At 43.4% G+C, this 17,893-nt stretch overlaps 1 protein-coding gene across 3 annotated transcripts in view; it reads right to left on the reverse strand.

Moving 5' to 3' along the window:
• hdac4 (histone deacetylase 4) overlaps positions 1 to 17,893 on the reverse strand; it is a 119,970-nt gene that overhangs the window by 43,239 nt on the left and 58,838 nt on the right. For 2 of the 3 annotated variants that reach the window (XM_084908257.1, XM_084908255.1), the window contains 5 exons: positions 8,396 to 8,572; positions 8,169 to 8,314; positions 7,157 to 7,307; positions 5,144 to 5,264; positions 3,203 to 3,321 (listed from right to left, as the gene is read on the reverse strand). In XM_084908257.1, the coding sequence (XP_084764383.1) occupies positions 3,203 to 3,321; positions 5,144 to 5,264; positions 7,157 to 7,307; positions 8,169 to 8,314; positions 8,396 to 8,572 (714 nt within the window). Of the gene's footprint in view, positions 1 to 3,202; positions 3,322 to 5,143; positions 5,265 to 7,156; positions 7,308 to 8,168; positions 8,315 to 8,395; positions 8,573 to 13,755; positions 15,105 to 17,893 lie in introns of those variants that run through there. The other variant, XM_084908258.1, reaches the window with a different exon arrangement.

Here is a 17,893-nt window from a genome sequence, read left to right on the forward strand (position 1 = left end):
CCGAAGGACAAGCTGGAGATTAGAAGGACGTTAAAGAGACGAGGAAGGAGGGTGAAGCAGGGTGTATGTCTTTGCTGGGCACCATTCACAATGGGAGTGTTCACCTCAGGACACAGTGACTTTGAAGGGTGTTAATGCCGACTGGGCAGAAGCACACCAGTGCGCACACGTGCGAACACACTCGCTGCAGAGGGCCCAGACTGTTTTTTTTCTGCTGATGATAGCGTTTTATTGCAGCCTTTTGTGCCTCCTTCACCTCCATCCATGCCCTTCTTTCTTTGGCTTAGTCTAAGAGCCCATTTCTCTGGAGTTATTTCCTCTCCTGCTCCTTATTGTTGACTCTTCTTCGACACACTGCTTGTTAGAGCTCTGGTTGTTACAGTACTGCCTCGATTTTGTTTTTCTTTTTTTCAGATTTAGATAATCTCCCACCAGAGCAGGACATTAGGCAGCATAACTGTGTGGCCTTGTAGGTGTGATAATAGATGGGACCAGAAGGACTTTTATAACCTATATAACACATACTTTAAAAACCAACAGTCCGAGCATGATAAATGTGATATGGCATAACATATTTGAATTTAAGTCACATTTTATATCTTCTATCACCCCCTCAAAACATCCAGATGAAATTCTAGAAACGTCCTACCTGGATGCTTGACCATGCATCAAGACTCCCTGACGTCATGGGGCTATATGAATCGTGCTGATGGTTTCCTGTTCACGGAACAGGACAAAACCTCTGAAGGGATCTTTCTCTGATCCCTTACACTTCAAGTTATCCAATAAATCTCAAATTAAACATCTGCATATGTGGTATTTAATATTTTAATAGGGAGGTGACGGGGAAACCGGTTCTCAGATCTAAAACATATTGATCAGATGCTCATTTGTTTTGACAGAGAGGAGTCCCGGGCTAAAGGAGTCAAGCCGGGGGGAAGCCGTGCTGCTGTGCCAAGGAAGGGGAGGGAGGTTTATGGAAATCAATAGAGCAGTTTGCTGAAACTCATCAACTGAGCTTCCGAGAAACATCATATGTGGATCTACATTAGATAAATTGATTAGATGGACACAGACACAAAGACATATAGACAAGCCTTTGTCTCATTTGCATGTGTTCTACAAAACATAAAAAGAAAATAAAGTCAATCAACTTTGATTAAGCAGTTCACTAAAGCCATTTTATGGCATGAAAAGACAGCATTGTGATTAAAAACCATAATTCAAGAAAAGATTTCTTGCGGGCACATTAAATAAATATGAACATAAGACACCAAAGAGCTCGCCAACAGTTTCCCTTTGATTATAAACACTGAGGTTTTCTCAGGGGAGACACAACTGTTAAAACCAGCGACAGCCGAGCCGTATATGAGAAGCGAGAATGAAAGAATGGAGTCATTTTTACAATTCAGCTATTTTACCGCCATTTGTAACATACCAGAGCGACCCATAAGGGCATAGCGCAACCAATTCACATTCCAGCAACATCACAAACAGTCAGTCTTTTGCTGGATTTACCTTTTGTTTAGTTTAATATGTAGAAGTGCTAAGTGTTCATCCTGGGGTTAGATAGGAGCAATAAAGAACGCAGTTAAACTTGGCAGGCTCGAAGCTAGGATGTGACCTTCCTGACTACAGTCACCAGAGACATGCAGCTCATAAAGGAGTGTCAAAATGTAAAGCTGAGCAGGATAAAAGAAGGAAAAAGGAAAGTTCTGAATTGCATGCGGATATCCTGCATGTTTTGGCATTAGTGCAAAGTGTGTTATGGGAATGTCAGTGTGTGATCTCGTATGAAAGAGACAAGGAGAAATGGGGTCAGCATGACAAGTCTGCCTCTGTCGTGAAGGCCTTGCAGACTTCCTGCCATAGCATTCAAAGTGGCCTTCTGTGTTCTAAGAGTCATTACCACAAAGCCCTCCATACTTGGACAATGAGCCCCTTTTGGAATATACTGTGTGCCTGAACTTGCTAGTCAAAAAATAATTTTTAATGCACATTCAGTGAACATAATAGGGCAAAAACGTCATGTGTGACAGCTCCAGCGTCAGCAGAGTGCACGACTGCGGCGACTGCTTTCACTCACTTCCTCCGAACACAGTTCACATATTCACTTCAGCCAGTCCTGCTCACTTCTGACACAACAGTTCCTCAGTAGCCGTATCTGTATGTCTATACGCAATCGAGTTTTCCATCTCTTGCTCTGGTTATATCGCGCAAGCAGAAATACCTTAAAATCCAAAACACTTATCTTAAAGAGGTCTTTGCACGCGCGCTCTGATATATAATTAACTCCTCATTAAGCTTTGTGTCAGTGCTCAGTGGGAAGAATTTTTAAGTTGTGGATATTTCTCAGGGGAAAATTCCTGAATTACATAAAGTGTCCCTGAAAGTTGAAACTCGCAGTGTGAGTTTGTATGCCAGGAAAAATCATTCCTGCCTCCAATGTGCAGCAGGTGGGCAAGAGTGCAGAGTACACAGAGTTTGGCCTCCAGCTGTGAAAGGAGCCAGTGATACGGCCAAAGCAGCTGCTGACGCTAAGTGAATAATCACAGCTTGGCTGTGCTTAATATGGACAGATGGACAGAATCTGATGCAACCAAAAGGCAGTAAGTTTGTTTTACATTTCCTTCAGTGCTGTTTTGTTGACCGGAGCGATCCATGGTGTCTGTGAAGACATGTGACCGAATGACTGAGTTAAAATCTTAAAGAATGCAAACAGCCTACAGAGTTTTTCTAAGGAGAAGCTGACCTTAAACAAAAATGTTTCCACTCACATTTACTGTAAGACCTTGAAACCAAGACAAATGTTTTTTCAGAACCATTTCAGATCTCTTATCTTTGAGTTTGTGCTGGTTGCCTGACAACCTGCCCATTGTTGTCATTTCTACTTTGGCTTTTCATAAAAAACCAAACCCAAAACAGCAAAATCTAGTGTGTGTCTAGACAGACTCCGCCTCCAGTCCTCACGCAATGCTAAGCTAACGGACTACTAAGCAAACAGAGGGCTCTATTATCTTCAATCTTCCGTGTTATCTTTTTAAACAACAATTTTAAGAGCTCCCGTAATTTTTCATGTGGTTGATAACCAGTAAGACAAAACTTTCACGTTGCTAAATGAGGAAAAAGGAAGATCAGTGCAGCACTGTGGAAGTGTGGGGAATGTCAACAATCAACACAACTTCAGCAAAGCCTTCTGTACCGGTTTTGCGGAGAGGGAAGTCATCTTTTGAGTCGTATGTGCCCAGCATGGGATGGTTGTACGCTGACAGTGTCGTTTGTGGAGGTGAGCTCTGGTCCAAAGAGCTATGCTGAGTTTTTCTGCAAAAAAAACAACAACACAAAAAAGACGATTAAAAACACGAAACAGTATCAGTATAACGTGCTACATGAATGTGGAAACTCTGCTCCGCCGGCTTTGTACACACGACACATTCCCAGCTCAATCTATTACTATACGTGACTTTTGATACTCGCATACCCACACACAAGCTTGTGTCTTCTCTCCAAAGTCAGCTAGGCATGTCAGAGCGGGGACAATGACGTGGGTGGAAGGAAGAAAGAGGTAAAGCTAGAGGGACAAAGCCTGAAAGCTGAAAACCTTTTTTTCCATTTTTCATTTTAGGAAAGTAAACGGGCTGAAAATGCACAGAGACAGAGGTGAAACAGAGAGGGAATACACGCATGAGAGAAGTGAGGAGAATGCCAACAGGTCAAACAAATGGAGAGAACCCTAAAGAAAGGGGAAACCGTGATAAGCGTGATTTATAGCGACTGGCAGCGCAGTCCTCCTGATTATTCCATCATCTCCTGCCTTGGCAGAAATGTTTGACTGCTTAAAGCCTCTTCAAATATTTAAAGCACAGGAGAGGTGCCATTGTCTTTTCTCTCTGCCCACTTCAAACATGCGCACACACCTCAAAGAGAGCTAACTGTCAATCACTGACAACAAACACTGACAGGAAAAAAAGCCTCATCGCTTCAACGTTTTCTCTGCAGCTCGACTCAGAGAGGCTAATGCTGATGTTGGAAATTTGATGTGAACACAAAAGCACATCAATGACAGACGCCTACACAACAGGAGTTCATAACACCACGGGGTTCGCCATGTTTGCAAAGCCAGGATGATGAGAGACTTTCATGTTGCTCATCACTGGTTTTTATGTTTGATATTTTTCCTAGTGTGGATTCTTTTTTTGCTTAGATTAAAATAAAATTTAAAAAAAAAAAAAAAAAAAGCAGCAACCAAACACTCGTAAATGCATGAGAAATATCACGTGCTGATGTTTCATAGCTCTGAATATTAAGGTTATTGAAATACTGATGTGAAAATTTTTTTTAAAAAAAGTCAACATAAAGGATTTAAAACAAAGTCTTTTCACTTCAATCAATCTACAAAGTCTATATTAAACCACCTGATGTATGAAAGACCAGTCTGGTGGTGGCAGCGAGTGCTGTTAATGACATGTTAATCCAAAACGTCGCATCCTGATTTCTATCAGAAGTAGAAAAGTGTACCATGGTATAACAGAGCCATCACTGTAGGGCTCGGCGGTTTGGGATTGTCATTTAATTCCTGACCCGTGTGAAGAAATTGCTCTAAAATTCTTTCATCTTTAAAATGTTTGACTTTAGAAGGAAGAAAGGGGAGGAGGACATCAAAACTCCACACAGATGGGCCGTGGTAACCCCGGCACCACGTTCACAATGGTACAGTCACACTAAGGAACACAGTGGTTGGAGATTGTGGCATAACCACAAGTTCATTGCAACCTCCATGTGCAATGAACTTGAAATGGTTGGTTTGAAGGTGGGGGAAGTCTGTGACTGCTCGCGGGCAGCCACCATCTTCAAACCGACTTTGTGTCAAGACAGCAACAAAACAGCAATAAGATGGAATTTAGTCTGCTATCAGTTTTCCACCGAATTGGGTCAAGTTGTCAATTAATGCAATGCATTTGTGGTAAAATGTTTATTCACTGAGATGAACTGGCAAAAAAAAAAAACATGCAACACTCAGAAATTCACTTTCACTACTTACACTCCGAGTGCAGCCAAACAGATATTCAGGAATTCCTGTTTGACTACGTCACAAATTGTGACGTAGTCGTTGCAGAACGTGTGCAAAAACAATGACACTCACCCATACCAGTAGCGTGGGTCACTGGGCAGACAGTGGTTTAGGTTTCGCTGAGCCAAGGCTTTCTTTTTGTTCAGGACAAACTCCTGAAGTCGCATCTTTACCTCTGTACTGGCGACTGCACCTGCACAGCAACACAGAGACGGGCAGAAGAGTAAGCAAGCGAACATTTTTCAGCACAGCCACGTTCTTCCCAACCAAAGCACAAAGAACCTTTTGCCCTATGTGACAACCCAATCTGTGACACTAGGAAGATTATAACTACATCCATCCATACTTTGACAGATAATGGCAATCTGAGTTCTACAATCAGAGTGCACAATCTTGCATTACAGTGTCACTGAAATCCCACTGAGACCACTGCAGCGCTACGTAACCTGCCTCGAAGACGTGCATCACGAGTTTCACTCCGCTCCTGGTCTCTCCTCAATTACCAACCTCCTCTCACAGCAACAAACAAATTATCAAGGGAGGGAGACAGAGGCAGGTGAGAGGGAAGGAGAGATGAAGAGCGAGGGAAGCCAGGCTTAAAAAACTGGTTTCAGAAAGTAGAGAATAGAGTAGAGGTGTGTTTTCATTAGAATGTGACAGTAGGAGTGATAACAGGTGACGTGTCGAGCCTCAGAGCAGAAGTGGTAAATTCACTGTGTGAAAATGACAACAGCTAATACATGTTCCCTAAATCATGGTGCAGCTGGAAGTGCTGACATCCCAAAATGTCTGCTTTGCCACTGAAGCAAATTGGCTTTTATGAGACTGCCTTCGATGCAATTTAGTGCAGTACTTAACAAAGCTTCCTCTGTTTGCAACCCAATGCTTTTTCCATAGACGTCAAACTGTAGGCTCACTCTGCTCAGCGCAGAATGATTGAGAAAAAGGGCATTACTGGAAAAAAATAATGGCTCTGAAAAGTGGGGGTCCATACACTGTGTGTGTGCGTGTATATATATATATATATATATATATATATATATTCTAGTATTATATCAGTACGAATACAGGAATACGTGAGTCATTTCCTCCTCGTTAAACTGTGTTTACGGTCGTATCCAAAACCTCGTTTTGTTCATTTACAGACATGAAAATGCACACAAACACACAGCAGCATGGATGAATGCATATTTCCTATATTACAAGACTGATTCAAGTATAAGTACAAGTGGAGAAGCAATTTAGTAAAGTGTGGCTCAGAAATGTCACCGAAAGGGCAAGTTTATAAACAAAGTGCCATTCAACAAGGAAATTCAAAGTCAATTACGCAGTGAGTCTTTCATACGAGTACTATTTAGCTGTAACAATTAGAAACACAATTAGCTTGATGCTGCTAAAATAATAAGTAATTACATTTTATTTTAAAGGAGAGTTCGAATATTTTGAGTAGAGGAAACAATAGAAATGATCTTGCTCTGTCTCAGTTGTTATTGGTGAGTACAGAGATTAAATAACTGATGCAATGATGTCTAAAGAAATGATACCAGACCAGCATTGGACCAAGAAATATGTTTAAAGGGAATAATAAGAGAGAAAGAACATTGCCTGGTTCAGTTTTATTGCTGTCATTTTATTTCGCAATCAGTCCGCCTGTAGAAAAACTGACGACACGTCTTTCTGCACGACGTCTCGCCCCTCTAACCCCGTCTTGGCTGTATTATTATGATATTCCCTGCGGTGAATGTGTGAGGTCAGGCTGTTCTGACTGCTGTGCTGTAACTGCAGGTGCTGTGACAGAGGGGCTGCGAGGGCCAAGCTCCTCTGACACCTGCTGTGATAATATGACACAGTGTTTCTGCACAGGTACAGCAGATGTTGGCAGCGCACAGCAGAGCAAATATGCGCTCGGGCGAACATGAAGACTTTGTTCATAACACCTTTGATCCCACTGCGGAGTAAATCCAAGCACTGAACTGACTATTTTGGCCATACGTTACGTTCTTACAGTAACACTGTGCACATTTTTGATGAAGATCTCTTGGTCGCTTTCTTTAAAAATAATTCTCTGTGGCAGTCGCTACTCACTCTCTTGTCCCCTCTCCTTGTTTTTGAGCTGTTGGAGTTTGTGTTCCCGCTGCTGCTTCTCCAGCTGCTCCTCGTGACGTTGTTGCTCCATCTTTCTGTGGTGCTCCAACAGTTCTTGTTGATGCTTGAGCGCCAGTAACTCCTGTTGGTGCTGAGAGAAGGACGAGGGGAGTAAAGAAGAATCAGTATGAGCTGAAAGGACTTAGCCATGGTGATCTGCAGATAAATAAATAACATCACAGACAGCAAGAAAGACAGACAGATCAGGCCTTTGAGTCTGAAAAGCAAAGCTAATATAGAATGGCATTATCTTTAATGGCCACAAGGAGGCGACAGCTGTGGTTCCAGTCCTACAGAAGTCTATGGGGAAACGGTTCTCTGTAAACACTCTCCTGATGAATTTATGGGCTCAGTCACTCATTTGGGGTCATACTGAAAAAAACCCTTAATGCATTTTGTACATTTTTGTTATTTTATTTTATATTGGATTATCCGGAATATGCTTGTTGGCAAGCAACCTGTAACGACCTGTGTGTCGCTAGCCAGTAAGGATGAGGGTTTCACGGTCACTCTGCTGTCACATCCAGGTTCAAAGCGGGTGGCATCGAGGTAGCTACGCCCGTTAGAGATGCAGTCAGGCCAAAATGACAGTCGTTGTTACCTTTTGGTTTTGTGGTCATGGCAACACAGTCAGGTTTTTTGGGGGGGGTTTCAGCTGGGTGATTTGCTAAAAAATGTACCAGCACTAGATCAGATTACACCAGCATACACACTTAAATTCAATTTGTTTCTGTTTGCCCTTCACGAGGCATATTTCTGCTGAGTACAGCTCTACAGTATCCGAGGAAGATTTCCCGCTTCACCCCCATCCAGCTTTTTCTCTCTCTCTCTCTCACACACACACACACACACACACACACACACACACACACACACACACACACACACACACACACACACACACGGGAGGAGAGGAAATTTTCTCCTCTCCATCTTCATCACAACACCTCACCTTGACATGCTCCTGCATCTGGGCTTCATGTTGTCGTGATAGCTGTTCATGTTGCCTCTGAAACTCTGCGATGAGTAGCTGCCTCTGGAGCTGCTGCTTGTGTTTAAGAGCCACCAGCTCCTGCTGCAGGTGCTGCTCCTGCTGGCCTGTGGGAGGTTTTGGAGACGCGATTACTCAGCGCATCTACATCTACGGGCTGGAATGCCGCAAGATAAGCGGAGACTTACTAATGACTGGTCCGCGGCCTGTCTCAGTAGACGTGGAGGTGGGTGGCGTGGGGTGGGGTGGAGGAATCAAGCCAAAGGAGGGCTGCTGCTGGTGGTGGTGAGCGTGGTCCACTATGCGCAGATCCATGGGAAGGATGGCTGTGGCGGTGGAGGGCAGCGCCGCTGTGCTCACGTCCACTGAAACAGCAGGGAGTCAGAAAGGGAACATCGAGAAGGAAATTTTATTATATGTTCACATTAAATTTGTAATTATTTAAAGATCATCTTAAATTCATTTAATAGCAGCCAAAACATCATGTCCTCTTTGATCCAAATGAGACAGACGGACACTTGTTACATCAGATGTCCAAACTCTCTGGCCGTGCCAGCTGCACTCATCATTACACTTCATAGTGCTCGCGGCTGCTTGTAACGTTAGCACTGAGAACTTAAGTCTGTTTTTATAGCTGTACACAGCAGATAAGAGCATTAGGGACACAGCGAAAGCATAAAATGTGTCTGAGATTTTGAAAGCCGGAGATCATCAGAGCATCAGTGTAAGCGGCAGAGGGAGAAAATGTGTTTATGTAAATCCATACAAACATCAGAGAGCGAAAACACCGCCCATCCCACCCCAACATGAATTTCACAGCAAGGATTTGTGCGTGTCTGCGTTTCGGTTTGTTACCGTGTGTGTGTGAGCAGAACTGCTTGTGTCACAGCCGTCACGACTTCAGACGTGACACTGTAAAGAAAAAGGTCGCAGGAATCGACTTTTTAAACCTCACGACAAGGTGTTAAAATATTAGCAGGCAGGAATAAACTGTAAAGACCCATCTGTTTTTGTTGCTTCCTTTATGATTTACTCAGTCTGCATCATTTAATCTGCTTTATATGAATAATCCAGCGAGGTCGCACAGGGCCCCATGATAAATGAAAGGTAATGCCCTGCTTCCACACCCCTGCTTGTCATGCAACAGCTCAGGGTACGAGTGCAATCAGATTAGTTCTCTACAAGCAAACAACACAGCAGCTTACACACAAAAAGTAGCACACCAGGGAAACGAGAAAAAAAAATCAAATTCTGTGCCTTGATCTTTGAATAAAACATGCTGCGATCAAACACCATTAGCACGCTACTAATTGCAGATTCAGTTTTTGAAATAAACCTTTTATCTATGCAGTGTTGCAAGTAAATTCTGACTTATACATCAAAACCTCATGTGCACCGTTTGGTCTACTCGGATCAATATCTGCTGTGTGGAGAAGCAGCTTGCACCACGCCAAGCCCTCCACCAGCGATCAATAACCTAAAACCAGCGCGAAGGCTCCCCAGCCTATCGTGGATGTTCTGGCATCCCTGGTGGCCAATGAGGTGGCGATGAAGTTGCAGTTACTTGCAGGAAAGGTCCAATGACATCTTTGGTACTGGGCAGGTTTTCAGTGCGGGGAGAAACTTGACACCACCCAATGGGACAGCATGGGAGAGAAGAAGGGTGTGGCTAGGCCAGACTTGCTGGTGCTTCGCTGGTGCACACGTGTGTGTGTTTGGTTGTATCACTGCTCTTGTAGGGACTTGTTTATAGGCTGGACATTAGAAGTTCTGTTAAATCCTTCAGTTGGAAAAGATGAAAAGGACTAGGCTTAGAATTAATTAGGCAAGGGTGGAGGTTTATTTAAAGACTTAAGAGTTTACCATCCAGCTGCGCCACTCTTGCTGCTCTTAAAAAAAACATAACGCCAGGTGAATTTAGCAGCATTTACTGTGACGGGTGAGTCATCTGGGTCTACATGCAGGAGCCTCATTAGAGGACCACAGTGCCTGCCATGTTGAGTGTAAAGAGTCGGTCCCAATCAACCACGTTATCCAAACAAAGCCAGCCGCACTGAACCATGTTCAAATTCAGCCCCCTTCTCGCCTCTCACGCAAACATTTACACAAACATGTCAGCTGTTTACACACATATTTAATAAGCAATAAACATCAAGGTCAAACAAAACAAAACCTTTTGTTTGACCATCAGTGGTGACAAACACGAATGGAGCCGTACCTCAATTAATACCTCAACTGTAAATTTTCCCACATGAACTTGAGCGGCACAAATGTCCTGTAAATAGGCTTCTGGCACACGCTCTCAAACACTCAAACACACACACACACACACACACACACACGATCCCTTCACAGCAAAGTACAAATTCAGCTATCCAAACTTTCATGCAACCCTATGGAATCCTTAGATGTTTATTACTAAACAATAAAACAACAAACGCAGCTGTCTTGCATGACCTGAAATGAAATATGAAGTAACTCGTGTTTTCGCAGCACAGATTAGTAAACTAACACATGAAACTAATCAGACACACACGTTTTGCCAACAAGCTGACACTTAATGCCACGATTCACAGACAAACACAGCAGAGCGAGTTTCTCAGCCAAAAACATGCGCCCAAGAACCAAAATAATTTTTAGCCAAAAACGGTGCTAAAATTGTGCCACAGCAGTCCCCCTCTCCCCACCTCGGAGCAGCTGGTCCTGAATATACCCTTGTCCCTGTAATGCATATTCCTTTGTGCGGTTTGTGTTGTGCAAACAGTGTTTTAGAAGCACTGGGTTACGTCTGTGCGTCTACATGGGAAGCAATTTTAAAAGCCAAATGCCTTTGTATGTTTTATTATGTTAACATGGCCGGCCACTTACGGAGCTGTGATCAATGGCCAAGTGCAAGGCTAAAGCTGGGCAGCAAAATAAACTAATTACAGCTACTTATCTTCAAAGTGAGGGGCTACTAGTGCCGACGGCCAGGAAGAGACAGAGATGGAGAGAAATAGGGAGGCGGTGTAATAATCATCGCTTCGACCAGCTACTCCGAGGCTAACCACACTGGGCTGCCACATTAAGACTGCACTGAGAGCTATTGCTGGCTACAGATTGTGTTGTTAGCTACACAAAGAGACACAGGAAGATAAATAAGGATTATGTACCAACACAGTCTACACCCAAACTGCAGAGACTCGGAGAAGTCGTTCCAGTGCCCGGAGAGAATGTTTTTGCTCCTATGGTTTCATCCTCTTGGATAAATGCATCTCACATGAGAGAAGATGCACTTAAGACTGTAATGCTGTCAGGATTGTGTATCTTTAGGGGCTGAAACGATTTTCTTTAATTATCCAGACACAATTATGCTTTGGATCATTAAAAAGAGGGCTGTCAAAAGTTTGGAGCTCCAAGGAAACATATTTGCGTCACTAACAGTTCACAGTCAAGCTGACACGGCTCTCAAGGATCGCAGTACTGTTACAGTTGCACCATGACAAAAACACCAGCAGCTCTCCTAATAACAAACCTCAGAGGCATGTTTATAGTAAACAAAGCCTTGTCAATGGCAGCAGACAAACAGGGCGACATACAGCCCTGGGAGAAGCCACCTGTGAAGTAATTAGCCCAGCTTACACTGATCGCGCTCTGTGAATATGGCATTGGCTTACGGGGAGGAGAGGTGCTTTCATAACAGATGACTCACCCCGACAACAACGGACGTGATAATGCAAAGATTCTCGCTGCAGATTTGGATGAGCAATTCAGAATGAATGCTAACAGATGCTTCCTGAAATAAACGAATAAAAATACTAGCGCTATTATTACGCACTGATTTCTATCTCGAGTATACTACTGCTGCGGTTCGTGCAACCTTGTTGCACAAAACACTGCAAATTATAATTAAAAAATAAAGTCTTTTTTCAAATAATTCACAAATGAAGTTGGCTCTAAATGTCCTTAAGCCCCAGGACGTCTCTTTAAAACTATAAAAGGCAAACGTAAGATAAACTCTGGTCGATCTCAAGACAGGAAATTGTGTTTACTTTGTAGAAATCGTCCAGGATCGAGAGAGTTCATGACTACGGCCTGACTGAAAGCAACGAAACCCAACATAAACAAAACTCTTGAAATGCCAGGCTCTGCCTCCTCTTCTCTCTCTCTTATCTCCTCATTCATCACCGTGTCCCTCAATGTACCCCTCCCTCCTTCCGCTCATCATCACCCCCCTATCAGGCTAAGATTATGGATCACACAGTTATTTATAGACGAGGACTCCCAGAGGAGTTCCTCGCCCCACTGGGCTCCTGTGCACTCCCATGTATGTTTACTCACAGCTTATGAGAAACTAAGAGTGCAAACTCATTCACAGTTCCAACAGAATGAGCAAATGTCAACACAAGCCTCACAAATTTAGAATGAACAGCAATCGCTGACATAATGTCAACCCGCTGCGAGCCCAGCAGACTCAGGTGCTCACAGAGGAGGGAGGCAAACACCATGGTGACTGCTGGGACTGTGGCCAGTGGTTGGTCGGACAGTGGAGAAGGGGTGGGGCTTGAGGTGGAGGGTGAACCAATGACGGTAGGCAAGCGATTCAACAAACGATCTGCATGTGCATTTAGCTCAGTGCTTTACTGTCAAGTCCAGGGTGGGTGGGTGTGACTGTTGATGTATGCCTCGCTGCATGTCCCAGTAGCATGGTAACATGGCCACCAAAAACCTGTGGGTTTTTTTCTGCTTCCTCCTTTCTCTGGCAATATTTCCCCAGATTAACTTATAAAAAAACAAAAAAACAAACAAAATGCATTTAGTACTAAAGTGCTCTCGTTAGGAGATAAAGAGATACAAAAAGTGTTTACTGGCACTTTTCAAAGAGCTTATCTAGCTGTGTCACAGCACTGTGATTTTAAATGTCAAAGCTGGAGTAAACTGAGATAAATTAAAGACCCCACATGTGATCCAAGGCAGACAGCAGCAGAGTCAAATGGTGATACGGGATGCAATCTAACATTCAGTCCTTTCTGTTTATATGTCGAGCAGTAGTCCCAGTGAGCTTACACACTAACTTCCATGCATTTTGCACCACACATGCACGCAAATGCACACTTATGTGCACAATAGACTGTGCGGAAGGACAGACGCAGCCATCTGCTCCATTCAGTTAAAGGCTGCGCTGAGCGAGCCTCCATACATCAGTGCCATTCAATAAACACTGCCACTACTCCAAGCCGCACACCCACACACACAGCAAATGAACATGCACACACAGGAACATGCACTCACTCCCTAAGTGAACATATATACGTAACACAGCAACACATCCACAGGCAAAACAAGAGTCTGCATAAACAAATGCACGCCTGTTGATCACTTAATGTACAATCAGCACACTGTGCACTGAATAAACTCTGTGAAAGACTCCAACAACACATCCTTTACACAAAGGAAAACCACAACAAACCTACAAGCCGGCCGAGCACAGCTACACGAGGATAACATAAAGCACTTCACTACATGCGGTTTGAACAGTAATTCTCTACATAACAGGAATAGCTCTTACCCATCAGTTATGCCGTGCTGCGCTGTTCTTGCACGTTTGAGAGTGGCGTACAGTATCTGAGCGAGAGAGAGAGACAGAAAGTGTGCGTTTGTAGCCAAAAGTGCGAGTGAGAAGAGATGGCGTTAAAGTCCACTGCAGCACACAGACACAGCAGACCGGCCCGGGTTAGGTCCTAACAACAAATCTTTCTCCCTCTCGGTCTTTCACACAGTCCGTCTCTCACTCTGTCGCCTCTCTCTGCTCCTCTCACTGACGTGTTTTGCTCTGCCCTCCAGCTGCCACTCTCTCTCCCTCCCTCTGCTCCTCCGGTCCCCTCCCACTCACTCTCTCTCCCACTCTCTCCCTCGGCTCTCAGTGACATCAGGGGGCAGTCTCGGGCATGTTGAGCATTTTATTACAGTCACTCTCCCTCTTCTAACACACCGGCAAACACTCTGTCTACATTCCTATTTCCCTACACCACCTATGCTTTCGTGCACTAAATCTGCATTTTTGGACTAAACAGAGCCAAGTTGTACTTACCCAGGCTTACACATTTATTAACAGACACACACACACACACTTTATGTAAAATCCTCCTACACACCAGGAACCTTACAGCATAGACAGTCGCTTTCTGTGAAGCTGGTTTGACAGTAGCAATACATTACAACCACTGAAGACACACATACGTCACAGACATCTGTCTCTGTTCACTACAAACACGCACATAGAAACAAAACGAGCTGTTTACTGGTGGAGACTGATACCCCAGAAACTTTATGAAGTTAGTAACTTTGTTCTGGAAACTCTTTCTGTTTTTAAAAAGAAAAGTACGTTTTATTCCAGTGAATCATCGCCACCTAAATATGCAAATAATGGATTATTATTACACAAGACGGAAAGAGGTTCATCTGTTTAAGGAGTTCTACTGAAGCAGTTAAATAAGTAAATCTTAGCAAGAATGCATGACTAATAAACAGGAGAGACGCTGAATCACAGGCCTGAAACCTTATTTGTAGATTAGTGATGAGTTTGGGATTGAATGATAACGGGGAGCGTTTAGGGGACGGCTGAAGGACTGGCCTACTGAGTGGAATCAGTCCACTTAAGACAAGTGCTCCTCTGGGGGCAACACCTGACGTGCCTTTTGGTTCTTTCAATGAAGGTTCAGTCGATATGTGTTAAAAGAAACAGGCAGGAAGGACCTGACTGTTTGCCCCAAGTGGGTTAGTCGTCCTCTGCGCTCTAACAGTCTGCTTTCCAACTCCCCTTGAATTACACTGGAGTAAAGGCAGGGTGCCAGTTGTGAACTGGAATCAGATACCTGCCTTTCACCAACAGGGTGCCAGTTCAGAGCCCGGGTGGAGCCAGTTACGCTTTAATTTCTTTAAATAAATACAAGTTTTGACAAGTTCAAAAATCAAACTGGCTCTCGCGCCAGTGTTTTTTTTTTTGTTGTTGTTTTTTTTTGTTGAAATTCGTGGGACTGCATTTAGAAAAACATGAGTGATATACTGCCACTGTGGATAATGTTCAAAGTTTTTCACTTTTATGAGTAACCCCGTTTGCAAGGCAGTTGAAAACAATTGTCTTCATTTTGATTCTGATGGGAAACAGATGGTTTTCTGATCCACTGCATATGGAGTTAAACAATACTGAAGGGTTAGGACTGCTCAGTCCAACTGAGATATGTCCAGTGCTTGCAACATACACATCCAAGGTCAGAGATGTCCTTTGCAGTTTTTATGTCTGAAAAAAATCCAAAAATAACAAAGAATTACTTTCTTTAACGCCTGTCTCGCCTGGCAGCTTTTGCAATCATCATGATCTTGCTTTTCCAAGACGGGCTCTATAAACTCTTTAAAGGTTCCTTGCGTGTTTTTCTTCTTCTTTTCTTTTCTTTATCTATTTATTCATTTCTATTATTATTCACATTAGTGCATATGGAATATGGCAATGCCCGAGCTGACAAGGAGAATAAAAAGAAAAAGAAAAAGAGAAAAGATAAGAATAAATGGACAGAGCACAAGTGGGGAAAAAAAGGAATTACACTGATAGGTTTGAAACTAAAGAGATCATGGAAGCACACGGGATACCAGCATGCAGCATACTGTCCTATTTTTGCATATGTTCCCATGAATGTGCTTGTACATACATGTGTGGATGTATGCGCGTGTAGCATGGTCTGTTCCTGTGTGTGTTTGCAGAAGCTATTTTTGAAGTTCAGCGTAGAATCCAGGAAGCCAAGTTTTGTTTGATCAGACAACCCACCTACACACCTGGCTGCGATAAAGGCCTGCCTTATCAGCTTGTTGTATAGTGTTGACGTCAAAGGCTTAGCTAAGCATCATGCAGCCACGACACTGATAACACCTAACGCTACTGATCCCAAACCGCAATGGCATACGCGCACGCAAACAAACACCGTGTCATTTTTAGAACAGGGAGAATCTCCCTCGCAGAGGCCACTGACACATCGCGGTGAAATCAGCGTGCAGAGAAAAGCCGGGAGGGAAAGACGACGGTCAAAGAGCAGCAGCAACGATCTGACAACTTAACAAACGAAAATGAACAGCGGGGTGCGTGTAGTCGGCTTTGGAAAATGTTTGTTGGTCAACACCGCATAGAAAAAGGACGACTTGTTTTCAGACCACTCATGCACTATTGGGCTTGTTTGGACAGACAACATAAGAAAGAAGCAACACAAACAGAACTTCTCTTGCTCCACACGGAGTTGTTCAAACCATGTTGTGGTGCCACAGCAGATGTTGTTTCCTGTTGTTAATATGTGTCTTATTGGGACTTTTGTCTGCTTCCTTAGTCACAAGGGATCACCACAGCAGATGGATCCACATATTTTATTTGGAAATATTTTACATCAGCTGCCCTTCCCGCAGTCTCCCTCCTGAGCATTTGTGCCTCCTCCCCTCAAACTGCAGCTTTTTTGCATATGAAGCAAATGTAATAACAACTACATATGGGACTTCCACGTAAGACTCGCTGCCAAAATCACTGATGTCTGACGATAGCCAGGCAGCAACAATCAGGTCAAATACACAACAGGTTTGCATGCAGATACAGTAAGTGTTGCTTCTACCGAACCGCATCCTTGGGACTGCTGGATATGACGAGTGCTCATCAAGTAAAACCAACTCGTATTAGTCAAAGCCCAGAACCTTCATACAAGTTAGGCAATGAATTCCTGTGAAACTGGGCTTTTGCAATTATTTAGAAGCCTTAGAGAGAAACAGACGAGGCAATAAGTGAGTGATTCACAGATGAATAACTATCTGCATCATAGTCAGTGTGCACATGTGTCTTAAATAATGCATGTGGCATAATGATCGCAAGGCATGCTGAAATACACAGTGTGGCAAGCAGGCAGACAGAACTGATGAATAAGTAATGGATGGTGTCCGACTCATAATGTACACACGAGAGCTGCTCACACACTCACACACACACACACACACACACTAAACAATAAACAATAAACGAACCTGTTCAAGCTCAGGAAGAAGAAAAGACACCAAGTCGTATTTTTGTACCTTGGTATGCTCTCGTCTTCCCTCCTCCTCTTCATAGTGATGGGGGGGTTTGCTTTTTTCATCCATCTCCCCAGAGAACTCCAGACCCAACTCAAAATACTATGTCGTTTATTATTGATTTGAGTTATTTATAATACACGCACATACTCTCTCTGTAATCCCCCTTTACCTTCCCTTCTCTCCCCTTTAGCGTTCCCATTTAATGGCACACTGGGAAAATCTCAAAATTGAGGCACTAAATCTGAAACTTATAATAACAATACAATAATATATAATAACTAAAATTAGTATTACGAAGTATTTCAAAATAATATCAACACAGATTTAGTTAACGCGATGAAAGTCAAGAAAGGGGGCATCTTAGGTTTCCACCTGCTACAACAGGGTAACACCCAGTCTGATCCCAAACCCCCGGTCAGATTATTCTCTGGTCTCTAAGAGGACCCAGATAAACTATAAATAAACTAAAAGACAAAGTGCACTTGGCTAAAAGAAGCCTCCAAAAGTAAAATGGGGGAAGAAGCAGGTGAATTGAAGGGGGATGCAGATGGGTTGTAAGCCAGTCCCTCTGCAGAGCCCAGAACGTACTAGATATCAAAAGGGCCACT

This window comes from Perissodus microlepis, chromosome 16 (assembly GCF_051167445.1).
Source record: "Perissodus microlepis isolate ML-2025 ecotype Zambia chromosome 16, ASM5116744v1, whole genome shotgun sequence".
NCBI lineage: Eukaryota > Metazoa > Chordata > Actinopteri > Cichliformes > Cichlidae > Perissodus > Perissodus microlepis.